Raw genomic sequence first — 27,804 nt, forward strand, 5'->3', positions numbered from 1 at the left:
TAGATCACCGCACCGCATTAATGGAACTTAAAGACCTACTACCGTACAGAATAGCAGCTACCAACTGCAGAGCGCACAAGCACTCACCATATCCACGCCTCTGAATTCACCAAAAAGAACCAACTCAAAGGAAGACGTGACTGCTACCAGACGCGAAGTGATCACTCCAGGTAGACTTTTAGGAGGACAATAAATGCACCTCCCGGTTACCAGGATCGCTTGAGACCCTATACGATTTATTTCTTGAGGCGGTTTTAGCATTTTGGATGTCATTAGGCATTCGATTTGAGTGGCTGTTAATGGATCAACTAATGGTATTAACAAAACGCTTTATTTGTTGTAAATACGTACGCAAATCGATTCGTTGGCATGAAGCAACACAATCGATGAAAAGAAGACACCTGAAATAAAAAAACACTTTATTATAGCAAGTAAGCCGAACCACTGAAAGTAAAATACTCCAGCTTATCACTTAAAAATCATTTTTACACATGAGGCAATCAAAGAACATCCACTGTTTTAAAAGTAAACATATGGGAGCGCATTACTGATTTTAAGCAGATGTCACATGAAACATAATTTGTGTTCGCGTATACTAAACCAACTTTGTGCTAATTCATGGAAGTTCACGCATCTTCAAAATATTAAACAAAACCCACGGATTACTGAAGCTCTTGGTGGCGGAATAAACATTTGAGATGAAAATCCACGGGAATGAAGTGAAGATGTACATGAAAAACGAACTTTAAACGAAACCAACGCCCCAATATGGCAAGTACGCAGAGCCACCTAATGGGTCGCATGATGAATACTCAGTACTTCAAGAATGCTGCCCGATTACGCATGGATAAATAAAATCTATGGAAAAAAGTGTACAAACCACTTTGGTTATCATAGGGCATATTGGTGAGGATTTTCCGTGCGGTATATTGAGTAAGAAAATTAGCAAAACCCAGTCAATAAACTTTTAAAAATATACTCCAAGATGCAATTTAACTCACGATGAGGGCGTTAACTGGAGATTTCAGTTGACACCGGCTGTGCAGGAATTGGGGTTGCGGCGGTGGTGGTTCGAATTATGTTCTCCGATGAGGAGGAGGACATTTTCTTTGTAGCAGTGGTGGGAGCAGCAGCGCAAGTAGCAGACTTCCCCGGGGCAACCCACTTGAGTTTATTTGAGGGCACGGGCACAGTCAAGGGGCCGACCTTAGCTCCCGCAGCCGGTATGGGGTGCGCGAAGGGGCAGGTGGTACCTCTGTTCAAGCACGTCGCGCCGAAGCGACACACAGGCGTAGGAGGATGATAGAAGGGACAAGTGCCCACGGGTAGCTTACAGTGAGGGAAGTAGCGACACACAACTTTCGGGGTGAGTGGTGAGACAGTGGCATCTGTTATTAAGAGACAAAGTGGTAGATGCTGTTAGAACAGTAAACTACTTGAGCTTCTAATTTTAGTTGAATTTGTATGCTAATTTAGGGGTAGGTAATACTAGCTTTGTGGCAAAACTGATCTGAGCGGATAAATCCTTTGAAACTGATCAACCTTTGTTTTAATCATATTTACATACAAAAGCCTTTGCCTGTTTTTGTTAATAAATAGATAATAAAGGCCTAGAAATAAATTACATTTTTTCGCAGATTATGACGCATTCAACTCTAAGCCTTTACTGCATTATATCCAGTTTATATCATATAAAAGGCAGCACATTTAAATTAGTAATAAAAAAGATTCGAAAGCCAAATGACAGGATCGAATTTTACCAAAATAACAATCACATGAAGCGTAGGATAGAGCTGTCAAGCGATTACCCTGCCAAAAACATATTCACCTAAGCTCATTTCAAAATAAAGCAAACGAATTTGAAATTTGAAGATAAAAAGCCGCGAAGAATGAAAACGATAAATACCCTGTCCTGCGTGAGAAAATGCACAGCCAGGTCGAGAGCATTGGGCACCATAGCGACAAGGGGGGTGAATGTAAAGGCAACGATCACCAAATCTGCATGAAGGGAAGGCCTTGCACTCCTCCTTGGGGTGAATGTACTGGCAATTCCCCTGGTTGCGGCAATTAGGCCAATATTTGCACCGCTGAAGGGAGCTAAAGTAGTAAGCAACAAGTATAAAAATTAATAGGGCGAGTTTTGATGGGTACACAAGTCACAGATATGAAAAAAAAGCACGTAGAACTGTGCAAACTAGTTCTTTAAAAGTTTATTAAGAGTCTACCTATTTACCTTGAACGTTTCAGGAGTGAGCAAGCCGCCTACGTTGGTTATGCTTACTTTAACAAAAATGTAGATTGAACAACTCAGAAATCATAATACTTCCGAGAAGCGCTGCCTGCTATTATAGCTAAAATTAACTTAAGAGATTCATGCCGATTGAATGCGAATTTGATTATGCTGCCTATATTTCGCCACTACCTCGAGCATCAACGGCATTTAGCACTAGTTGGAAAGTCGCAAACGTTTTGTGCTTTGTAGTACCAAGTTGTCAGCGAGATCTTTTATGATGAATGCGCAAATAACAAAATGGGAGACGCAGAGTCTCACCTGGGGATAGCGCTTCTGCCAGGTTTCTTGTCCTCTGATTTCCCATCACCTTCCCTCTCAAAAGCAAAGACGTCATTGGCACTACTAACAATGCCCTCTCCCCCTTCCTCCTCCTCATCCTCCCCAAAGGAATCGCCGAGGATGATCTGCATGCGGGGCGACTTGACTTTAGACTTCTTGGCAATGAGGATTTCACGAGCGTCAAGCATTTCGACGTTGTTGGATGTGTCGGTGATGGGCGCAACTACTCGTGGTCCCAGTCGCGATTTCACACTAGGCTTCAACAGCAACGGCTCCTCACCCATGGTCACAACGAATCGCGTCATCTTCGTCGGCACCTCCGCCTCCTCTGCCTCATTTACATCCCCCTTCGTCCTCTCCTGAGGTATAGCAGCAACCTCCGATCTAGAAGAAAGAAAGGAATCCCTCCAATGTCATTTAAAGAGGAATCTCACCATGCAAGCCGAAATTTAAATACATAGGTACCTTTAAAAAAGACAAAAAGCTTCGTTTTACAAAGGTGCCACACAATTGAAAACAAGATGAAAATAAGAATATCAAGATCCGCTTAAAGAGTTAGGAAGTATTAGTGAGAATGATTCATCGCATGCCATAAACTAATTACAGCCCAAGTTTTTGTAACATTTGTTTGTAGTAATGTTTAATTGTGGGCCGATATGATATTATTACAAAAGAATAGTCTGATATACGTGGTTAGTTAATGTGTGAATAATGCATGAATGTACGATAAATGCGGTAACATTAATTACCAAACAGATAAAACTGGTTTTTAATAAAACTCTTATAAGGTCATCAACTAAAAAAAGAACTGTTTTTTAAAAAATGAGGAGGAATAAGGTAAGGTTTCTCACTTTTCAATAGTCCGCTTCTGTCCGCGAACAACGGCAGCAGGTCGTTCTTGAGCTTGAGCAGTGCTGGCTCGAGCCTCATTCATTGCACGTTTCAAGAGCATGCCACCAACGGCTGCTGAACTAGCTGTCGTATTGGTGCTCGACTGCGCTGATGGAGCATTTGTTGAAACCTAAAGCATCGGGGATGTATACGTAAAGCGTACTGCCACATGGAACACACGCCACAAACGTCATGAGTACTTTGTTAGTTTATAGTAAGTGGTTACAAAACATCGTGCTGCAAAATGATTGTTTGAGCCCAAAAAAGGAAATACATGAAAGTATTGTAGATCTGGAGATAATCATATTTTTAGCTTATGAGAAGCACGGCTTTACTAGGACAAAACAGAGGGCTGTGATGATGAAGTTCTACTAAGAACTTGATTTCGAACATATCAAGTAGTCAGTAAACTTCTCAAAGCATTGAATGTGAGAATAAATTACCTACGACGGAATATAACGCCTAGGATTTACCTTAACGACGGAGCGGACAGCTGGAAGCTCTTCAGAAGACTTTTGAGTGGACTTGCTACCAAGACTTGAGGTGCTTACAACCCGTCGTTGCTCCGTTGGTTTCTGATCTGCGGTGTGTTTATTGTCACCGGGAAGGGAGTGAGAGTTTTCCTCAGTAAATTCGTCTAAAGTAGTGACTTAATAAATAACTTTGTAGTACTTTCATCCGTTTGAACGTTTACTACATCAGCTGCGATGGATTCTTCAGACGGTAGTTTTACTGACTGAACTGGAGAGCGGGATCTAGCACTCCTCGGTTTACTCGAGGACACCGAACGATGTGAAGACCGCCCCGACTTCTCCTTTTTTTGACTCTTGCTAGATTTTAAACCCGATCTTTCACTAATCACATCTTTTCTGGAGCCTAAGCAAAACATTCACGAGGATACCACCACAAATACCTCTCTGTTGGATTCTCGAATCCAGAATACCATGGAGCCTTAAAACGCCGTCAAAAATAACTTTGCCTTACCAATCTGTAAACAGTTCCGTCTGAGATCCTAGAAAAAGTTGCAAGTCCTTGATCATGCTGCTGCGCTTCTTCTTATTTGCAACCATGACAGTTATATAATCTGGCAATTCCTCATCAGCGAAGGCACCAAGCTCACTAAGTTTCGCTTTAACAAGTTCCTAGTTGACAAAGCATAAGAAAACTGACAAAGAAAACCTTTATTTCCGACAGGAATTCGGAACTATAAGGCATTGTTAAATAAAGGCGACTGATTGAATGTGAAACTAGAGGCCTATGCCCGATGAGGCTGGAGATGGGCGGGTAAAGTGTGTTCATCAATGTCATCGTCCACAAAAATAATAAAATCATTTCCCGAATTTATTTTTAAAGAAACAAAACTCAAAACGCAAATTTTTAACCGCCTTTATTTGTGCAGAATGTCTGTTTAGTTGGAATTAATAGTTGTTCTCAACTAGCTTCGCAAAGTGAAAGTTGCGACATATTTTACTGGCATTCAGTATTCACACTGAGTACACTACAGGAACTACAAAGATGTGCGTCAACAAATCCATATCACACAAATAAGTAGGGGTGAGTCCACGACCTTTGGTTTATGCTATGCTTGAACCTGCACTATTGCAGCGCCCCGAGACATCTCTGAAGACGAAAGAAGACAAAATACTAGGACAAAATGTATATTCAGCGCAGAGAAGGTGTCTGGGCTATTGGCATGGCCCAAAAGGCCAGCCCACCCAGCGAGGTACAAGGGGGCTAATTCAAAGCACGAAAGTGGGGCCTCGCCAATGCCAAGGGATGAACCACTACTACCGTATTACATGATACTCTTACAGAATATATATATTCGGCATACAAAGGGTACTAAGGCTATTGGCATGGCTCAAGGGCAGACACTCCTGGCGAGGTACAATGGCCAAGTCAAAGTGGCCCTCCACCGAAACAGACCGTTAAACTAACAACCAAGCCAATAGAATATATGCAATTTCAGTTTTACCTCAGAAATACGTGAGACAGTACAAACCATTTAGATTCCTCTCTACGGTCCTAATAAGCTATACAAGTATAGATGAAAGTCTGGGAGGCTATCGGTCCAGCCGAATGACGGCACCATCAGAGTGTATCACGGTTGTCTATGGATGGGAAGCTTTCTTGCTCAAAACTACATTAAAAAATAATAAAATCACAAGCATTTAATGACACTGTGCTCGATGGGACTAATGTGCTGTTTGCTATGATGGTCCAATAATATAAATGGAGAAGCAATTCCCTTGGTTAGCACCAGCCCATACTTTTCATTTTGACAAATGTTGCATAAATGAGTAAAAAATGTTTAGCTTTCATTAACTTAGGAAATTTTAGTGGACAATACATAATCAGGTTTAACAGGATACTGCACGCAAATGTAGCCACTTGATAATTCCCTATCGACAAAAGAAGACATAATGCTTGGGTAGAATATACGCATATATAAATCCAACGTACAAAAGGTTCTGGGACTACTGACATGGCCAAGAGGCCAGCTCATTCTACAAAGGTACAATGGCCAAGACACAAAGCGACCCTTTTCCAAAACCGAGGGCCATACAACCAATGCATTAAATAAGAGCTTTTATAAGCCTGGGCTTCCTCTGTTGACTGTAAAGTGTGCTTTTCTTTTCTAAATCATCCCAAAAGGGTGAAAATGATCACGTTAGGATGGACAAACATTTACTATAAGAAATAGGCAAAAAGCTAACGGCATTGCTTGGCAATGTTCCACCGCCCATAAAGCTTATGCAGTTAAGTAAATAGTTGAACAGAATAATTTATTACAGACCATATGAGTTATATGGTGGTTGTTTAACCCATAGATTTACTAAAAAAGGGGCAATTTGGGCCCCCACTTCTGTAACTTTACATAGAGGTGTAGCCCCAGATCTCTTCTACGTTGACAGCCGATATTCTTACCTAATAATGCATTTGTCCCCGTCCTCAAGGTAGTCTCGGGCGCTACAATGGTGATAGGGGAAAGTCATACCTGTCCTAAAGATTATCCATCCCGATTTTACTGCTGCTTATTGCTGGGTGATCACGTGATACTTTTGCCTCTCTATTAGTCACATGGAATCCAGATAGATATAACTGAACAGTTCTGAAGTGAGAACAAAGTGACAGGGCCGAATAAGAGCGAAACCCTACCACCACGAAACTATGTTTGATCCCGTCCTTTACTAAATGACTCTGCTTTTAGGCCTTTGTTCCTACATTTAGCCTCCAAGCTTTGATGCATGAGGATAAATATAATTTATATACGAGCATTATGCCTTCCTTCGCCTTCAGGAAAGTCCCGGGGAAGCAACGTATATACGCGCAGATACTCGGTTTCTTTAGGTTCGTTGTAATTATTCACCTCGTGTTTTGCAAATTTAAAGGCAACTTTTTTTGAAAATTGGAAAAGCAGTTTACTAATCCTAATAGTATTAGCCGAGAATAAGGAATGCAAGTGGTTACTTAGAGGAAAGTTGCACACACTTTTCTCTAACAAAATTTTTTCTGTATTCGATGGATTTTTTTAGTTTTTGAATATAGCTTGGTGAAAATATATATTTTAAACGATTAAAATAAAGGCATTCTCATCATTAGAATGAATCAAAAATATCATTGTAAACACAAAAAGGTCATATCGGAATTGCCAACTAGCGGTCTGCACACGAAGGTAATATAAAGGGAGGGAGCAATGACCTGGTAATGCAATGCTGACACCTTATCGGTATAGCCCGAAAAATTTTAGCTGTCTGATTCCATATTTTGATGTCTACGAAGGGGAACTGAAACAGCTGATCATAGACCTTGATAATTTAGTGGAACGGAAGAAATTAGAATGGAGCAACAGAATTAGGACAGCCGAGGCGAAATTAGCTGAAGAAAAGAAGACTCATTGTAGAACGAAATCCCTGGTAGCCTTGAAGGATGTAGAGGTTCGTCGCCTACATTTTATTGACAGCAGATTGTAAAATTAACTCAACGTGCTCAATATCTGAAGGAGTGCAATGAAGCGGTGAAGTTGGATTACGAACGCCAGATCGAGAGCCTGAAAAACTCGTCGAATATGATGTCGGAAAGTCTTATTAAACTGCAAGCAAAATATAGTAAATGGCGGTCTCGGTGCCACGTGTCTGATGTGCACACGCGGAATATTGGGACTTACTGCAAGTAATCGGATTTACTATGCTATATGTAGTTCACTGGAGTGTGTTTATATTGTTAAGTTTTTTCCAGGTTTTACCTGGTTGTTTATTACTTTCTTAGTAATCTAGCTGGAGGCAATGATGCTCGTGAGGCTGCACCTGCCGTTTTGATTGCTTCTTTAAAGCAATCGAATGAAATCGAATCGCAAGTTGCTACGAAAACATTGGAAATTAACGAACAAAGGGCTCAACTTGATTCTCTTGAACGCGACTTTCGTGCGCAGATACAAAAGGTTGAGCAGCAGGTTCAAGAACTTATCGCTTCGAAGCGTGTACAAGTAAGATTTGTAGTTTCCTGACAGTTTTTTTGTTACATCCCTTGATACTTTCGAAGTATCGTGTGGTTTCAGGTATTGACCTTACCTTGTCTGTGGTTCAGTTAATTTTATCTTTCTCAGCAAGTCAAAATATCTAGTCTTTTTCGCGTTATACCTTGAATGTGTAAAAGCGATTCATTTAAGCAAAATGCAACTTTGGGTCTTTTTCCACTAAGACCACTCAGATTTATTTAGGAGAAAGTAATTTTGCACGTCAAATTTTACAGAAAACGGAAAAAAACTTCTGGCATATCGCTAAGCGACTTTCTGCTTTGGTTCACACTTGTTTTTTCCTAAACGCTGATATTATGCACTACCTTTATCTGCCTTTTTCGCTATTTGGCACTTGATTGACTTGTTACTCACAACTATGCTCTACTGATTACCTCCAGTTAATCGGTGGAACTTGCATTACTGTATTTTAGGATCAGGAAATTCTTTCCCTAAGGCAAAAAGAAAACTGCCGTCCAGCCACTCGCAACTTTAGGCTTCAGTGGTCGCCACCAAAGCTGCACATTACCACGAGCGAGGTTTCCACACAAGTGCATCACAAACCCAATGTGCACTGCACATCCACAATGACCGACTGTAAATATTTCGGACCTTCAAAATCCGATATCATTATAGCAAAGCTAGAGGATGAAATTTCACAGAAAAACGATCGGATTAGGTATGTTTGCTTCTCCATTTGCAATTTTACCTCAGCCTGCAATGCGTTCCTTTAGTTTGGCTTCATATTGCTAAGGAGTTAATTTTCTGAATAAATTTGGGTACTGAAAGCCGTTTGCCAGGTTGTTAAATCCACCATTCTCTCATTGTATTGCGGGACTGATTTTCATTTGGAGTATTGTCCTTTAATTTCGCAATGTCATTGCAATACGCACTTTAGTAGTTCCTTCTAATATTTAGAGAAATGGAAGATGGCTACGCTGCTGCTATGAAGCTGATAGAGGAATTAAAAGTGGGAATCGAGGAGGGTAAGGCGGCTCTCGCGCACAAATGTGCTGAACTGGAACAGGTGAGGCTCCGCATACGACCTCGTGAACGACAGAGTTTCCAGTCGAAGGTAGGGCTGTTTCCTCCTTGACAGTTCTTGACGAGCTTTGATTTAGGTTAAACACTAATTTGCGTATCTTAGGCATGTCAATCTGAACCAGTTGGGTACTGTGACCGTGGTGTTGACTGCAAACCTACTCAAACTCAGGCCGTCGAATGTCAGGTGAGCAGCGTTATTGCATCCCTGACTCGGATCACTTGTGAAACGTTGGTTTTTACGCCTTTAAACTACTCAAACAGATGTAGGTTTTGCAAGACTTCCTGCCTCCATTTTGTATGTCTACTATTTGTGTTTAAGTAACATATGCTTTCACCGATTCAGGTACCTGAGGTTTATCCGGACTCCTCTGTGAACAATATCCCAGGTTTTCTCGCGGAAGCACTAATGGTGTTGGATGAGGGTCGCTATGCCGTGTCACCGGCAATTCAGGAGGAAATCGAATTGGCGAATGTCAATGCTATGGAGCTTAGATGCGAATCTCAAACCAAGCCTTCTGAATTTTCAGGTCTCGATGACAGAATCCCTTTAGCCACTCAAACAGAAGTGAGCTTCACCGCTACTACAACCGTGCCCTACAATTAAGTTATTTAAACTATGCAGCTTTATCTTAAAGAATTCTAGTCATACTGGGAGATTTTCTTCAGTATGACTCATTTTTCACTTATATTTCCTTCTTCCATTTCGATAGTTTTCTGGTGTTCCGTCTTATTTCAGAAATCTAGTCGTACTGTATTGTTATCTGGTGAGATACTTAGATGAGTCTTAATTGTGATTCAATTATTTATTTTAAGGGTCAATGATGCTACCAAGAAAAAGCAAACAAACAAAATCACTTAACTTCAATTTTGTTAAGGTATTCGCACAAGACTTAATTACGTGGCATTGGTATGTTTCATTTGGTCAAAAAAACACGAGGTTTCCTAGACGACCCCTCTTAGTAGAGAAGCGCATTATTTTTATTATTTACCATTAATTTTTAAGCCTTTACAGGTAAGTCTGTTATTTCTAGTCGTTTCATCGAACCCTCAAAGGCTTTGACCTACTACACTCAATCGCTGTTATAAAAGTAATGAAGTCTTCCTTGTGGCCATTAAAGGTTCACTGCTATCTGTAAAATCCTATCAGCTGTTTGTTTTAAAATAATTCCCTTTTTCGCTTTACAACCCGGCCTTTTTTGGATGGGGACCACTGTGACTGCGTGCGCTTTGTACATCAATAAAGTCTTGATACACTTGTTTTTTTGGTTAAATTACTTGCTTTTGACTCTATTTTCCACTATTCTGTAATAGTTCAGCCTGTCTCTGGTGCTTCAGTTAGGAAATTCCCTATTTTGGTCAGGATTGGCTCGAGCTCACTACTATCAATCGTACACCGCTTTGACTTTAGGTCAACGTGTCTGTGGATACTGTTGATGTCTCTAACGAGAGCGGTACAAACGTCCAGGCCCTCCTAGCTGACTGGAACTCTACAGAAAACCAATGGGTTAGCCATCTGAAGAGTAGCGTGAGTTCCACTTAGTATTAAAAGCGCTTTCGATGTGTCGCACTTGTGAGTTTATAACTTTATCAAATACCAGGAACACTAGTTGGGAAAATCTAACGTAGCCAACAGATTTTATTATTCGTTAACAAACCACTCTCGTCTTCTTTACCGGTAAATGGCGGTGACTACCCATATGTCTGATTCCCCAAGTAGCCACTTATTTTGCAACGCTTAGGAGAGCTGATTGACAAATCCATAAACAGTGGTAGTTTGAATCGACACGTCTTTGTTTAGAATATCGGTCTAAAATTCAGTAAGAAATGGCTTATTTTCTCCTGTCATGTTTAGGATGGCACGATTTTTTCTCTAAATGTCAATATTCTAAAACAGGAAAGTTTTGTTCCACTCGTCTTTGGTATTTGCTTATATAGGAAACAAAGTGGTGGTAGCAGCTGCCTTTACGATTGGTACTTACGGTGCTTACTAGGGTTCTATTCTTATCGGCAAGGTTGCTCCTTTTTCTAGTCGGCCCGCTCGAGCCCAACCTGGATGACAGCGGTGCGGACGAAGCAGGCGGATTTGACGGTCGGTGACACCGAGAGTGCTCCTGCCGTCGCCATTGTCACGGCGCCTGCTACTACAGTAGCCGTCACTACCTCTATTGCTGAGGGAGTTTTCTGCTCACCGCCTTGGCTGTCAAACAAAGAATGCGATGTCGAATCCACTTACAGGTAGACCTGTGCATTTGACTTTTCTTTCATATTATACGCAATTCGGTTCGACACCTTTCACCTCCAATTTTCTTTGAATGTCTGCACATATCCTGACCGTATTGCCTAACGGGACGTCTGTCTTCAGTATGCTGATAACGTAAAAATAGTCACCTTTATTAAAATCCTTGATAAATGCATTTTAAAATTTAAATTCGTTGAATTCTGCAATAATGAAAAACCCTTTTTTCACTGAAATTTAGATTATTTTGAGGTCTGTGAGATTTGATGCATTGTTGACAGGGCGTAAATAATAGGGTAACATTAATCGTTTGTATTTGGATTAACAATTTCTTCCCGAGAAATATATCTAGCTTCATTTTAAGTAACCTTTCAAGTCGAGACTTGGTGGGTGCAGTCTTAGCAGTTGCTGTGTAAATATGAATGGTCCCATTTTTCCAGGTTCAAACTAATTAATTTGGAAACACAGAAGTCGTAATTTGAGCCACTGTTGTTGTTTGCCAGTTGTGTCTTTGGGAGTTACATCAAGTAGGCACCAGAAGCAACTCGTTCAATGCGCTTGGTCCTCGTTGTCTTTACATCCAAGTCTGGGAGTCGCAGGGAATTCCCCTTTTCATTGATTAGACGAGGTGGCTGGGCTTTTCACAGGCGCAGCTGTTCATTCATTTTTTATCCCGTCGTCTTTGTCGTCGATTCTTGCAGGCACAGTCACGCACTCTCGTCCGCAATTTCAGACATGATTGTTTATTTCATTAAAATGAATTACTTCAAGTGCAGTCTCTGTGCAAAATCTAACAACATTTGCATTTGTATCATGTGGCTCTGGATTTAACCTTCGCATTTCAACGCAAAGCAAAAATGAAACACGGATATAAGTTTTAGTAGCACTAATACAGTTGTTTTTGGATTAAGCGTATGATGTAGAGGTAGGTATTTGTGCGGAAGATGTCTCATTGCTTTTTGTTTGAAAGATTGACATCATCATTTGGAGTTAAATTACCTGTCTAGCAACTTTTAACGGTAAAAGTAGATTTGCCAATTGAAAGACTATCACGGAGTTTTTTTCTAGTATTTTCTGGCCATCGATGTGTTCCAAAATCTGGGTGTTGGTTATTTTACTCTCCTGTTTGAAAGAGTTTATTCATGAAAAGTTTTCCCCATAAATGGTGAAACCCCGTTAAGATCATGGTAGATTTGGGCAAGACTCCATCTGTAGTTAGTGTCTTAAAATTCTATAAATGCTTACTGATCGAATTCTTACAACTAGTTACGCAGTAAATGTAAGCTTCCTCAAATTTTGCATCTTATTGCTTGGACATTTTCACCCTATTTGTCTTTTTTTCTTTTTCTTAAGGTAGTTACTGGGACTTATTCTTGTATTCACTTCATTTTGAACCATTTTGGTTGTTATTTTTGTCCCGCACATTTATCCATTATACCTCAGCAGGTTGTTTGTGACAAGATCTTCGAGACCCTCCCTTCAGAATTGCATTGTTCCTTCGGAGGGCGCATTCACTGCCATGACAAATCACTTTCTTTCTGTCACACGGGCACTGTTTCTCACAAGGCATTTACTTCTACATCATGTCATTGCTTTTGCAATCTTATTTCGCATGCTGAAATTATTTTACCTTACTGGGTTTGACGGAAACTCCCACTTGCTGGGGCGTGAATAGGGCGTTCTTTTTGTGATTACTGAAAATAGTCAATTGACTTTGTGGGTGCTATATGTTGTTGATGAAAATGTCCTATTGACTACAAGAGTTTCTCATGTAGTTAGTACCTCTACGTCACCACCTGTGCTTGTTATTCGCCGTGCCAAAGGTTCAATGACTAAAATTATCGTAATAGCTGGTTTCGAATACCGGATACTTCTCAGTGCTTTCCTGGATTCTTTTAATGTCCACTGATTGGGCTCCAAATAACTGGATTACATTCGTATACAAGTTTACTTTTTATGCGTATTGACTAAGTCTGCCCATTTCGGTATTTGCTGTTAATCTGCTGGATCATTTGTGGATAAGTACATCTGATGGACTTCTATTTTTCATGATTCACTCGTAAACCCATATTTTACTCTAATTCCCATGAGTTTTGTGGAGCTTTAACCCGCCGACATCCTCATTACTTTGTCACCCGTCACGTTATAACTTTTAGTCAATACAGGTTAATATCGCAATGGTGAATGCTGACTTTTCGCCAACAATAAGTTGAAAACCGGATAAGTCAATGTTTCCTCTTAATGCGATTTTAATTTTAATTATTACATGCCGCCCTATATAGTGTGGCGTAAAGTAAAAGGAAATTGTTTGTTTTCAGACACCTTCGAAGAAGAATATTTAGGGTACTTTGCACGGTATGAGACCGTATATCAGGGAGCTTAAAGTCGAAGTTCTAGTGGTTTGGAACGTATTAATTGATTTTTCATCCACATGACAAAGATCTCAAAAGTGTCAGCGCCAACGAAGTTTTACTCGCTTTAATATTGTAGGAGTAACACCAAGCGTGATCAGCAAGATATCGGCGTACCTCCATCGGCGGATTCAACACCTGCAGACTTCGCCGGTGTCACACTAGCTAATACTCAGAAAGTCCCAGAAGGAACTCCTCAATTGTTCTTCAGTGCTGCGCGGTCATCCCACTTCACACTGACTTCTGTATCTGCTGATGGAGATGCTTGGAACGAGGTGAGTTTTTCAGCCTCGACGACAATAAAATAATTAAATTCTACCCCCTTACTCATTATCCTAAAATTATGCCACAGAACCACATTTCACAGGCTTGTGATTCTAACACCATAGTTCTGCTCTCTATGAAGGTGGTACTGTTGGAACTTATATTTACTTTCATTCGTGTTTATGTAAGCATGTTTGTTTTAGCTTTCATATTTTTGTTAATCCAATTTCTAGTCCACATGCCGCCTTGTGATTGTTCATGTACTTGTTTGGCTCATAAAACGATTGACAAAAATTTCGCGCTTACTGGGAATGTGAAATCGCATAATGTTTTGCTGGTATGTGTTATCTCCCCTAAAAATTTGTCTCTTGAATACGCTTTGCTCACCGTTTATCAAGACTTATAGTTTTCCCAGTTGTTAAACTTCTTCGTATTTAGCCGGAAAAGCGTCTTAATGGATAAGCTAATAGATGCGGAAAAAGTACGCTGACTCACGTTTCTTCTGTTGTTTTTTTTTCCATGAAATCACTGAAATTACTGCACTAAAAGTAAAGATTCTTCAAGTTCATTTAATTTCCAGTAATATAAGGCCGGCAAATAGGATCACTTTGAGCGTCACAATCGTCTACTTTGTGAAATGTTTGGAAATTTGGAACAACTGCGGTAGTTGTAGTTTACAAAGATTGACTTACAATGTCGGTTTTAAATACCGATTAGTAAGGCCATGACGGGTACAACTGCATACACACCGTCGGAGTTTCATCTGATAACGAAACAAGACGTAGGGACTAAAACAGATTAATTTGTTACGGGACCGAAAGCGGCCGTATACCTGTAGCGTCTCAAGGTTTCCCTGAAGTTGAAAGAAGACACAATGCTCGACCAGAATACGCGTATTTGACATACAATAGGGCTCGGGCTACTGGCACGGACCGCAGGCCTGCCCACCCCGCGAAATTACAATAGTGGAGCGCCTAAGTGGTCCCTCTACCAGAACAGAGAGTTAAACAAACAGCCAACATATTGCGTACCACTATGTGATTGACCAAATTATTGTGGGGTAAGTAGAATTGTATAACTCACTAAGCATTGCATTGTTGCTGCAGCATTGTTGCTGCAATCTCTGTCTCCTTTATTTTATTTTAAAATACAATCCTTAGAAGAAATGGCTATCCCAAATTAACTCTCAATGGATTACTTTTAGGTAGTGAAATCACAGGATATTCGGAATATTAGTACTCTTATGTTTATGTGCTCTCTCTTCGCAGTACGTCTGGCTGTAGTTGTTGATATACGAAAAGTCCGGTGAGTTGTTGATAATAATGGCATTGACAAAGCGCTATAACACAAATTTTTTGAACGGAGCCTACAGAGACTGAAAAGTCCTAGTGGTTAACTGTCAAAATATCGTTCTTTTGTAGCCTAGAAGTCCATCGAAAGGACGAGACAGCTTCTTCGGCCTGGGAATTTGGAACGATGATGACGTGGAGCAGTTGGCGGTTCACTTTCTGGCGACGGAACGCGAGCACTCAACATCCCTTGAGGCGGCGATCGAGCGACATCTCGAGGACCTACGCCTCAACGTCGCCTCCTCGAGTCTCCCTCTCGTGCCCTCTGCGCAGTAGGCCCTCACATCCTTCCCTTTTCCCTCCGTTTTCCATTTTTTATTTCTCTATCCTCCTTCCCAACGCCCTATTCAGCTGTTGAAGCTTCAGATCCCTTTTTCCACTTTGATTACCTGCACAGTGCGTAGTCTTGTGCAAACGATTGCATTAAAAATATCTGAATTTATCTTCTCAGTCCCATGCTTTTTATTCACTTTTTATATGGATTGTCACGTGGAATATTTATTAGATGGGTATTGGAGAAGAATAGTGTAAACTTCTCTTAACCACTGTCCAAAATGTTGTTTTATGAGATGCATCAACCATTTCTTTCCCCATAGCCGTTTATTTGACGAATCTGCTGAACGATCTGCATAGTCGTCTTTAAGGTTTGCATGGTCTACTGTAGGCTAAAAGGTAGAATTTAATAGTAATTTGTGATGACTGCCCTGCGAACAGAATTGGTATTTCTCAAAGGAAAGAGCAATTCCTTTGGCAGTAGGAAGTCAATGTCCAAAACTTAATCGCCATTATTTGCAAGCGTGGGATTCTCCCACTGGCTTATGCGAAGAATATCTTTTTATCTGAATGTGCTCTGAGAGCGTTTATTGCTAGCAATCATGTCCACATAAATGCCTCCTGTTGCACAAACCCTTGAGGGTTCTGAGTGGTCACGGCATTCCCATACGAATGGTTATTTTATCGATATAAGGTGTTTATTCCTTGTCCACAACTGCAACTGAAGGGAATCCACATTCGGAGATCTGAAGCTGCGGCAAAAAGGCGGTAAGTGGAAGTGTGCTCCCTGGTGCCACTTTATTCATCATCCATAAGCTAAATTAGTAGATTTTAGACGCAAACTCTATTTGTTTAACCTCATTCAATAGCATTAATGCATATAGAATGCCTGTGATTATTCGAAAACTAAGGCGACCTGATTACTTCGCTCTTTCCGTTTCGAATTAATCATCCAGAGCGCAAAGTTTTTCGCAAATTTAGTTAAATCACTTTTAAATCGACATTTTGCTACCGATATATGTAAACCACCAAGCAAAATTATCAAAGTAATGCACAAAAAGAGGGAATGCAGCTTTGCCCCAGTAACTGCCCCATTGCTGGCGCTATAGGTCTTACTTACTAAGGTCATTCCTCACAATTCCACTAATTTTAATATTAAAAACGAGGTGGGGTATCCAGATCATCGCCATGGTCGCCAAGACAGTCACGCGCGTCCCTTGACCGTCCAATAAGGAGGTCTGGTGCATGCCCGCCTTTTAGCCAATAAAAGCCCACTTCTGGGAATAGATCCTGCCTTGCCAGAACACAGCTTTCAGTGGGGCCTGCATACCCATGTCTTCCTTAGCGTCATCGTCTTCTGCCATCTCTAGCTCTGAAGAAGATGTGAGAGAGAGGCCTCAGGACGATTCGAAGGATAAGAATGATCACCAGGAGGCCGTTGAGTCATCTGACGGCGCTGATGAAAAAGCCGACACGGCTGGTAGTGATGTGGAGGAGGAAAATGTGGATGAAAAGGAAGACGAGAATGATGACAAGGAGCTGGTTATTGAATATACTGTTGAGTTAGATCAGGTTGAGGAGAAGCCCAATGAAAAGACAGATGGTTCCATATCTTCTGAGTTGAAAGCCAGTGAAAATAGAGAAGCGACGCCCACTCCAGAGTCCGTCAAGATGGAGGATCATCCATCTGAGTCCAAGGAATCCCCAATAGAGGCGCCAAAGACTCCCGTCTTGATAGCAATTAAAGCACCGCCATCACCACAGGTCCCTTCAAACAGCGAAGTAGTTGAAGAGGTTCCACGTTCCGTGAAGGAGCAGATTGCTATATTCTCAAACCTCAATCTACAGAAAGCTCATGATACGCCAAAGCTCGGCGCATCAAGTGCTTTTGCAATAGATCACAGCAATCAAAACAACGTCCTGAGTAAGTCTACACTTCCCGCCTCATTCACACAAGCTCCAAGAGTCGCGACAGCTTACAAAAACGTCTCGCCACAACCATTTGGAACAGCTGAGACCGATTTAATAAAGCAGGCTGATCGGCAACCCACAGAGCACCCACCGAACCAACCCGATAGCACAAAGTTTGATCGACCCCAGCCGCTGGATCGGCCGAGCGAGCCTCCTCCACAACCTAAGAAATTTGTCGTCAAGGCTACCACTTCGACACCTCCCATGACTTTCTGTGTCCCCTTCGGCAATGGTAGTCAGTCTGTTAAGTCTACCGAGTCGCCAGTGAAGGAGGTTTCGCCGTCACAGTACCTGGGACCTGGAGTGATTGCCCAGACCTCACGACCCCCCATGATGATCCGCCTGCGTCGTCCTGGGCCCGAGGCGCCTTGGGGCTTCGCGGTATTTGGTGGCGCCGACTACGGCTGTCCACCGTTCATAAGTAGGGTGAGTTAGCGTCTTTTTTCTCAGCGAGACCCAAATCGAGCGGCACATTTTGTATGCTGGTGCTGAAATTTTACATACAATCAAGGGCGATCTTCATGTCTCGATCAAGATGATTGATTGAGCGCAGTTTAAATAATTAGGGCTAGAATACATCGACACGCCTTTACACGGTATATTTGAATATGGGCAAATAAAGATTCAGCAGTATTAATAGAAGAAACCGTCTGTAAATTAATTTCATTCGGAAAAAATTGTTTTACTTAAAAGTAACTTTATATGCACATACCTGACCATTATTGGGGTAGTTAGTTATCATTAGCACAATGTCTCATTTAGCTCTATCCTCCAACACTCCTGATATTATTTCTTGCAGCTCATTTATAACAAATTAAGTTGTAATAATCTAAATGCTAGGTTTATCCGTAGCGAAAAACACTCCAAATATTTTGGACAAATCTATTTTGTTTACTACGATACCATCATTTTGGCAAGAGATAAGTTGATGAAATCATTAAGTGCAACGTTATTTTACTTTGCACGGGCCACTGAAATCGGTAGGCTATATCCGTAGTGCTCGAGACTTCACCAAGGACGAAGAAAGCCATTGTACTCGGGCTTGAGGCTAATGGCATGGCCCAGAGGCCAGTTCGCTCGACTACGGTACAATGGCGGAGCACCTCAGTGGCCTTTTTACCACAACCGAGAGTTAAACAAACCGTAAACGTATTACATAGTCCCTACTCCCTTAAGGTGTCGTCCTCGGCGCTTCCCTTGGTCAGCCAGCACATCGTAATCGGTGCTGTAAGGAAAACACGCACAAACCAACCCTGCCAGTCATCAAATTTTCGTGCAACTGAAAAGACATTTGAGCGCATCGTCGCTGATCCCTCGTGACAACTCTACTAGATATGTGGTTTTTTTGCATGGGAACAGTAGAGACGTAAAGGAGGCATCGCAAGTTTACATAATTGACAGGTACGAACGGGTACAACAGACCGTACTACTGTAACGAATTTTCTCCTGATGATCCACGGCTAGTGTCACTTCTGTTGTTAATAGCTTTTGCAGAACAGAGAACTGGGACAGTTGCCGAAGGCAGAAGTCATTTTCAGCCATTCTCTTTGGGGTCGTTACAGATTCTCCCATCCGTAGCATATACACTTCTTGCACTCTGCTAAGGTTTATCACCTAGCCTTAGAAATTAGGACAGATGTCCTCTAAGATAGTGTTTGCTTTCTGCCACCACCAATGTAGCACTTTAGACTTCCTTGAAGACGGAAAAAGACATAATATTAGGGCAGAATATGTGTTGTCGACGTAGAGAGGGCCTGGGGTTACTGGCATGGCTTGGAGGCCAGCCAACCCGGGGAAGCTACGATGGCGGAGCACCTGAGTTAAACAATTAGCATCTTGCAGTACCAGCCTGCTTTATAATGACATCTTTCTTCTAACCACTAGTTTTTCGAAAGAGTTTCTGGAACCCATGTCACCTAATGCCAGTGTTTGATTCTCATGTGTTAAAGGCCATCCAACATTGTTTTGGATATTGTTTTGACTGTATATGGATTATACCTATATCCAAGAGAATGGATGATGGTGTTGATGATTAATCACATCGGCTTGTAAACACAAATGGGAAAAGGTCTTTTGGCACCAGCCTAATAAGACGGTATAACATGATAATATTGGCTTCATTTCTTTCAAGCTCACTCTATTCAACGTATGCGAGGATTTCATAGCATTTTGTGTTATAGCCATTGCATACTTTCAACAAAATCAGGAACAGAATCTGCTTGTATCGAGCGGGAATTGACAACGTGGACGGTACAGCAGCACCTTTTTTACACCAGCAATCGTTTCAAGGTAGTATTGCCCGGATTGACTCAAATGAAGTTTGCATTTTCTAGCCCCACAGATAAAGATTCAGCCCATGTCGTCACCATTCGCATGGATTCCTCTCAACAAATTCCGTAAAAATAAGATGTTAGAATGAAGCTATTTAATCGTGATAAACGCCAACAGCTGTGTTGTGTCTAACGCTACTGTCAAAAAAAGTGTAGATCATTTTCATGTTTTCTCATCTCTCCTCTCCTTCTGTGCAAATTTAATATTTTGGTAGATTTATTATTGTAAGATTTTTTTACGCTTGAGTTGATGAAGATGCATTGTAGAAGCGGTGAAGCTCGGAATCCTGACTTCAACAAGGTGGGAATAAGCCGACGAAACCATAAGTGATCCGCCTGACGCGAGACGGCCAGGTTAATGACATCTGACTTTTCTATTTGGCCGAATGCTAAATAGCCCTTGCAGCAAGATTCAGCAAAGCGCATCACATTTGACTGGTTTACTTCCTTTCTCTTGACACCCTGTTTGCCACTACCAATTAAATCACATGAATTGCGAGCCCACTTGTCGCCAGAATCTTGTTTGTTTCCGCAAACACTAGTAAATGATCACTGCCAAGTATTTTTGACCAGGCGTTCATTTTCTTCCCACCCTATTTTCCGATAAAAATCTCTCGTGCTTTTATTCCTCCAAAATTCGCTCTGCCCTTGGCAAGTGTCTAAGTGTTTTACAACTGGGTGTTAACTACTCTGGGTGATAAGCCTTGTCCCATTTAAATGATGGACTGCTCGGCTTTTGGGGCTTGTGAGACCAATCAAACGGTCACTAAGGTCACACATCCTTTGCAGTCTTGCACTTTTGGAAAAGCACCTTGACCTTGATACCACAAATAGTGGGATAAATATAGAAAACTCAGAACTTAAAAGTAATAAAAATCAAGGTTGCAGTTCCATTAACCTGTCCTCTTAGGTGCTGGAGTTTTAAGTTTGGAAGATAGATCATGTTGTCACCTTTAGGCGGTTAAAGATTATTTAATCGTATCATTTTCAGCGAAACCGGCTGTGCAAAGGACAATGGCAGCTAAGATACTGTAAGCGACTCTTTGTTAGTGTTGAGGTGTAGTATATACCTCATTATTTTCAGTAAAAAGCCTTTTAGGTTTCATTTTGCTTGATAGTTACTGCGTTTGTTCGACCGATGTTTTACGGGTTCGTTGCCTGTTTTCTTGACCACCTTGCCCTATTACAGGCACAGCTCTTTGCGGTTTTTTTCAAATGACCTCGGCTGATTAGAGCCTCGTGAAAAAGCGAATGTTTTGGAATTGGAAGAATTTTAATCAACAAATACACTTGCGATTTAGTAACATTTGGTACATTCGTATCGTTGAGATCCATTTAGCCCCATTTTACCATGCAGTTTCTGCCTATAACATTTCATACTTGCATTGCAACTTCGGAGGCTTCATCATTTCAATGGGAACGAAACAGAATACTTACAACTACCTTAAACCGTCTGCTGACTTTTGTAGTGAGCATGGCGCACAACGTGCCACTAAACACCGACCTTGGAATAGTAGTAATTCAGTGCTTTCGAAAACAGCACAAAAATACTGAGTTGCACAAAAAATAAGGACAATGTCGGAGGGCTTTCCAGTCACCTAAATACGATGAGAGTCTACAAATGCAAAAAGTGCGCATCTTCGCCCTTTCCATCAACGATCGTCGGTGTACACAGTGACTCAACTGCGCAATTTCCCTTCAATTGTGGGCCTCGAAACCAAAGCACCGTGCTCGATTTGCGTCGTAAAGCAGTGTCTCCGTTGAACTTAAATCAAATGGAATTCTTCTGCCCTTCAGCATTAATCTAGGATTTCAGTGGTGAAAATGAGCCAGGCTTGCAGTGATTTGCGGATAGGAATTGGTATTGGTTCTACCATTGCCAATATTTCACCGTGTTTTCCAATGTTAAAATAGAGAATTATAATAAGTACTGCAAATAAAATACGATATTTTAAACCATCTTGTACAATCTCGTTGGATTCAGCCACAAACATTTGTCTTTGAAGGACTGAGCGCTGGAAGGACTGCTCCCGCGTACTGACTACCGTTGGTTACAACCGATCTTGATTTGACATTTCAACACTATTTTTAAAGTGTGCATTCTTAACGTATGGACGCCAATTTTTCCTAAGATCTATGTCATATTTATGAGCAAAAGGTGGATCAAGAGTGTTATTATGAGATTTATCTGGCCTCTCTGACATTCCTTTATTTATCCTTTTGAGGAGACTCTGCATTTTGGCTTTAAAATTGTGTCTGGCACTTAGCTGCTTTGTGGAATTGGTTAGTGGAGCAAAAACTACGTCTTGTGCAGACGTTTTTGCTTTAAGTCGCACAAAATACGCTCTATGTTATGTAGGAAAACGGTACAGCATATGGGTATGATTTCTTACCCGTCTTTTCTAGGGTTAAGGTTCTTAGCAAGTTGCAATCAGCCTTTTAGCTTAAATGATTAAAATTTTCACATTATCGGCCTGATTAAATATTTTTATATCACATTAGTTTTAAATCCATACATCACTACTTACTTAGATATTATTAGCAATACCAAATGTATAAATGTTGACCTCGTAGGTCACACTACATAGCATTGCTGCAAGAGCTGGTCTAGAAGTTGGCGACATTGTTGTCAGCGTCTGTGACTCACCGGTTCAGGAGAAAGAGCACTCTCGAATCAAGGCAGAAATTCTACGTGCTGGAAACGAACTGGATTTTACTGTCATCAAGTATGCATATTCACTCATTCATTACAATTTGCTTTGCGATTTGTCAGTTATATTTATATCCTGCTTTTTTTCAGTACCTCCTCCCTACTTGCGTTTGCAGTTAAAAGGGTTAGAATGCTAATTTTGTTTCATATGAGTTAAATTTATACCATAAAATTTGCTAAGTTTATTCACCTGTTTTCCTTCATGTTATTCCACAGTCACCATTCATACCCTTATAAGCATATGCTCGTGGAAGTTCTACAAGATTGCGCGCTACAACAGCCGTAAGTGTTACTCCAAATACAGACATGAAGTTAGGCTTTCTACTGTGAGCTTTCTGTTTTGCCTCCAAATGGTTATTAAAAAAACCTTCAAAACTTCATGTTTGTCACCTGCTTTTATTCCATCCCAGCAAGGTACTATGGACCAAGTGTGGGATCCTGGAGATACCTGCTGGCTCAGCATTAGGAGGGGTAACAAGATTCGAAGCTACCCTAGCTTTTCTAGATATGGCACAAAAATGGTTGCTTTGATTTTGGGTTACTTTAGAATTGTATGTCAGTTTCAGAGTTGGTAGAGCAGCAGCGAGACAAACATTCAGAGAGCCTCACGTACCGCGGACTATCCCTTTTTTAATAGGGTCAGGACCACTCAAATCCGGCCAAAGCGCTTGGGGCCCTGGGACATATACACGAAGACGGCCAATAATTTAGGAAGTTCATATTGCCCAAATTTTGTTCAATGATCAAGAAGAGTTTAAAGAATGAATAAGAGAGCCCTATGCCACATTCGTCACGAACTAAAATTTGAATCCGTGGCTTTGGTTACACCACCTAATGCTGGAGAGCCCCCGTCGTGGGATAGCATACTTAACCTGGTAAAAGTGCTAACTGTGAGATTTAAGAGTTCTCTGTCTATAATAGCAGATTTAATTCCTACTTTTGCTGTTCATACGCCTTCAATAGTTAATGTGGCATTCCCACAAGCTTTCACAGGCAAGTTATAGCATTGGGGATACTATCAGCTCGAACCTGCAGGACTCGATGGGGTCGTATATCCCTAAAAAATTAATTAAATACCGAATAATGGGTAATTTTTCTTAAGTAGTGTGTAGCGCTCTACTCATCCCTGAAAATACTCAAACATAAGCGTACATGAGGAGACCGGGACAATTTACGGGAGGCTGAAAATGTCCGTAATTTCAAACACACGATTTGAATAAAAATTTCCTTGTTGCAATAGCAAGGTTGTATTATGTCCTATGTGACCCAGACAGGGTATTGACAAGGAAATACTGGCCCAGCGAGCACCCCACCTCTTGCGCACGCCAGCACCACCACCAGCGCCGGGGGCGGCCCACACCAGGCAATCCATCTGGGCAACAGGCACGTGGACGAGCCCTACCAGCCCCAACTACGCCGATAAGGCTACACGCACACGCTCCTTCCGGCTGCTTGATGAGCATCTCAATGCCATGAGCGCGCAGCCACCATCACCACTGAAAGTGACAACATCACAACCCGCCAGGGTCTTTTCGCCTGTGAGTCACCAATCTTTAAAATGCAATTTGAGGCGAGGCGGAGTTAACTGGCCAAGCTAGGCAGTCGTAAAACATTGATAGTGAATTCTTTTTTCTCCTGGATTGTTTTATCCAAGCTTCAAAGGCCATTTTAGGGCGGTAAAAGTCTTCTGGTAACGTTGCTTTTTATTTTACCAACTGCCTCAAATGTTTAATCTCGAAAGAGGACTTATAATAAATCCCCGTAGTGTCGCATCAGGTGAATACACTACTGGTGACACAGCATTCAGTCAAGAATTATGGACCACCGGGAATCTTGTGAATAGGTATTTTACTACACTACAAGCCCGTAGGACATGATCCTGTCTTCAATTGTGCAATTAGTCTAAAACTCGATGTTTGTGGAGCAAACTACTCAGATAGTATTATTTGTAAATATTCTAGTCAGTCAAGTTGCTTATAAGGCAAATTAACGGTGTCATTACCCATTAATTCATGCCTCGATGTTGTTTGGTGAATCGCCGACTTCTGCTGGCTGTTAAAGCGCAGACCCTGTTGTACTGCTTCGTTGCATGTACAAGTTCATTGAGTAAAAAGTTGCAACCGTCTGGAGAAGCCCAGATACTTCTTGAGAATTTGTTAAACTGCTAAACCATCACTAATAAGCTCTAAAATTCTGAAATGAGTTTTCTAAATTCGAATCATGTGATGCTCATGTATATGTATATACGGTCGATGAGTGCTTTTTTTATTTTACACCCACAGCGAATTATTCGAATATGCTAAATGACTGAAGCGCTCGGTGGATGAGGGAGGGCGGAAGGAGGGTTAATTGATAGATGGGTGCATGGGTAGATACCACCATTAAATTCGAATTTTTTGTCTATGTGCCCTCACCTGGGAGATCCGTAAACAGATGTTGCACAAACATAGACACACACATTCATGACCTTTAAGTGTAGATTTGGTCCCCTTAGTCTTCCATAATCCTTCTGCAAGTATGTGCTTGTCGCAGGCAGGTGAATCATTGGAGGCAATAAGTCTGCATGAAACTCGGGATTTTTTTTCCCCATTAATATTCACTCTAGTGGTGGTTAAGGTGTTTTGCCTCTAATATGTGCCTACCATTGTGCAGTCGAATGGGTCATCAAGAAGACTTTCCCTTGGGAAAATTTTATCAATATGTGGGTTTTCAGTGCTTTCAACGGATCTTGAGAAATTAGTAACACCTTAAAGTGAATATGCTTTTTGATAAAACGCTAATTTGGTTCTAAACCAAGTGAAATTTTGCATTTATATCAGTCAGTCGAAATTGATACTATAAATTGTGTGTGAAAGTTGTGTGCATGAAACAAAAACAAACATTGACTGGTGATAATTTTAGCCTTATAACTAAATGATTGTTATTTGAAGAGCAGCACAATAAGAGAGCAACCAACTTTCTTACTTATCAGACACAAAGCTATCATTTTGAAAGCGCATCGAGGTCCAGTTATGCAATGGGTCAAAACCATCACACCACCGGGATGTCTAACTACGGGCGCACGAACCGGACCATCTACCCATCGACCCATTCACCCAACACGAGTCACGGATTCTACGCCCAGTCTCAGCCAGTAAGCACAAGCCGCACCGCCTTCACCGCCCCCACTGGCTTTTCACAGGGATCTGGGGCGTGGCGTAACACAAGCCCTACTCGAGTTGGCTACGATTCCTTTGCCTCGCCATCCCGACCGGGCACGTGGTCTTCCTCAACCAATCAGCAGATGGACTACTACGAGAGCAGAAACACCGTAGAGCGCTCTAGCACCGATGATCCTGGCCTCATGACTCAGTACTACGGCACCCAGCAGACCTGCTATGCCAAATATCACCCGCAGTCGCAGCAGCACCAGCAGCGAATGCTGCATCAGGGGAGCAGCTACCAGAGCAGCAGTGAGTGGAGTAGAGTCTCGCCACAGCAGTCACTACCCACCTCCCGTCTTGTCTATCGGCCTCAAGGAACCAATTTTACCACTGCGCAGGGGGCTAAAGAGCAGTTTCGCCACCACCAGTTCCAACAGCAACAGCAAAACTTTGTTTCAGGCTAGTTGTGTTCTAATGTGCTGCATGTGCCGTTTTGGGCTCATTCCTTCCTAATTTGTTGTTTTAAATATCATGTGCTAGAGATTGTAATAAAGTAGATCACTTCCCCGATGCAACTTACATCCATCATTCAGGATTCTGGCAATGATATGATTAATCAAGAAGAGTCTCCAAAATGAATCACTAAATACAGAAAATCTGTGGCCATGACAATCGTGATAGTTTACAGATGAATGGTAACTGAAACCATACTCCTAGGTAGAAATCCTAAAATTTTCTAAGTTGAAGAAGAAATACAGAGGTGTTGTGCGTCTTACAGTCCTATGCTCGTTTATAACTCACTGGAGAACTATGACCTAAGCACGGGCTGTTGCTAATATAACCACAGATACCGACTAAATTTAGTGGGTAAAATACTAATTGCACCCATTTTATTAGGCTCCATAAATATTTTACATTAATTCTCAGCTTACTTTATAACCGCCACAAAATAGGCTAATGAAAGGCATTCTTATCCCATGACACAAATAATGGGTGCAAACGAACACGTCAAAAGTAAATAAATTTGCGAAATTTAGATGTTTAGCTCAGCATATGTTAAATATGCTGGAAGTTCTCCGCATTAATATCCAATTTCTTTGCAATAAAAGGTTAGTAAGAGGAAACAACAGTGCCCTCCAACACGTTGGTAGAATTTTGAGCAGGGTATTAGGCTCATTTTTTTGTATTCACTTATTCTCCTTTAATGAGACTGTGAATTTTCTTACTTTGCAGCATCGAATTACCAGGATCAGGAGAGATGGACAACAGCAGGATGGATGTGAAACAGAACTGTGCATTGCTTGAACACTTTCGACCCTATGAGCTCAATTTCATTTGCGCAGACACTTTCCCACTAGTGCACCACTACTCTAAGAGCTTATCCTAAAGCTACTTTGATGCTTGAGCTGCAAAGTCATTATGACGAGTGCGCCGCCTTTCTTCATTTTAAGCGTCAAGCTTAGTACTCATGCTTCCTCGTATCAGCAGCTGAGCGGCTATGAATGTGCCTATTTTCAGATAGTAAAAAGTGGCTTTCGTTATAATTTAATATGCATCTATTATCTCTGAATACCATGACTTTTTATTGCTGACCGTACTATCGCCAATTTGAAATTCATTTGCAATCTAAATATGAAAACAAGTGCTTTTAAAAAAGATAAAGTAAAGTGTTCCCCACTTCGAGGGAATATGTCCCAATAACAATGTTGGGCATATGCAGATCAAAGTAAATCTAGGTAACTTACAAAGCATATGGAGTGTATTTGGAAGATAATCAAGTTGTTACAAAAATTCTAGTAGAAGGTGAGGAAAACGGCAATCTTATTTTACGACATGAATGTCACGCAACGTTGGAGTTTGAAGTCATAAGGTGCGAAAGAAGATAATCATAATGATTTGTAACTTTTCAAAAACCCAGTAAATTATTTCTATGTTCAAAACATATCTTAAGTTGATTTTCAAGATGACTTGGAGTTTTGGCCTTCGCACCCATGGGACATGTCAGTAGCCCCCATCGCTCCTGTATATCAGCAGCGCTTTTTCTGTTCTAGTATTTTGACCTTTTTTCTTCGTTAGAGAATCAGGGCACTACAT

The 27,804-nt window shown here is 41.3% G+C and overlaps 3 protein-coding genes across 3 annotated transcripts; 2 read left to right on the top strand and 1 right to left on the bottom strand. All coding sequences in view use genetic code 11, as the record gives it.

Moving 5' to 3' along the window:
• Window positions 1-1,011: 1,011 nt before the first annotated feature.
• Window positions 1,012-4,352, bottom strand: EGR_00371 (Zinc finger CCCH domain-containing protein; the record flags this gene model as incomplete). The annotated part of the gene is made up of 6 exons (XM_024489620.1): window positions 1,012-1,388; window positions 1,907-2,097; window positions 2,552-2,956; window positions 3,424-3,593; window positions 3,937-4,100; window positions 4,136-4,352. 6 exons carry the CDS (start codon window positions 4,350-4,352, stop codon window positions 1,012-1,014), a joined length of 1,524 nt encoding a protein of 507 aa, XP_024356298.1.
• Window positions 4,353-7,176: 2,824 nt separating this feature from the next.
• EGR_00372 (Centrosomal protein) lies at window positions 7,177-15,559 on the top strand (the record flags this gene model as incomplete). The annotated part of the gene is made up of 11 exons (XM_024489621.1): window positions 7,177-7,401; window positions 7,431-7,636; window positions 7,733-7,949; window positions 8,414-8,658; window positions 8,898-9,054; window positions 9,127-9,207; window positions 9,367-9,588; window positions 10,432-10,548; window positions 11,053-11,258; window positions 13,750-13,945; window positions 15,356-15,559. 11 exons carry the CDS (start codon window positions 7,177-7,179, stop codon window positions 15,557-15,559), a joined length of 2,076 nt encoding a protein of 691 aa, XP_024356299.1.
• Window positions 15,560-16,888: 1,329 nt separating this feature from the next.
• Window positions 16,889-26,174, top strand: EGR_00373 (PDZ and LIM domain protein; the record flags this gene model as incomplete). Its single annotated transcript, XM_024489622.1, has 4 exons — window positions 16,889-17,953; window positions 22,432-22,583; window positions 23,838-24,105; window positions 25,539-26,174. 4 exons carry the CDS (start codon window positions 16,889-16,891, stop codon window positions 26,172-26,174), a joined length of 2,121 nt encoding a protein of 706 aa, XP_024356300.1.
• Between the last annotated feature and the right edge of the window lie 1,630 nt (window positions 26,175-27,804).

Source organism: Echinococcus granulosus (assembly GCF_000524195.1).
Source record: "Echinococcus granulosus chromosome Unknown EG_S00001, whole genome shotgun sequence".
NCBI classification, from domain to species: Eukaryota; Metazoa; Platyhelminthes; class Cestoda; order Cyclophyllidea; family Taeniidae; genus Echinococcus; species Echinococcus granulosus.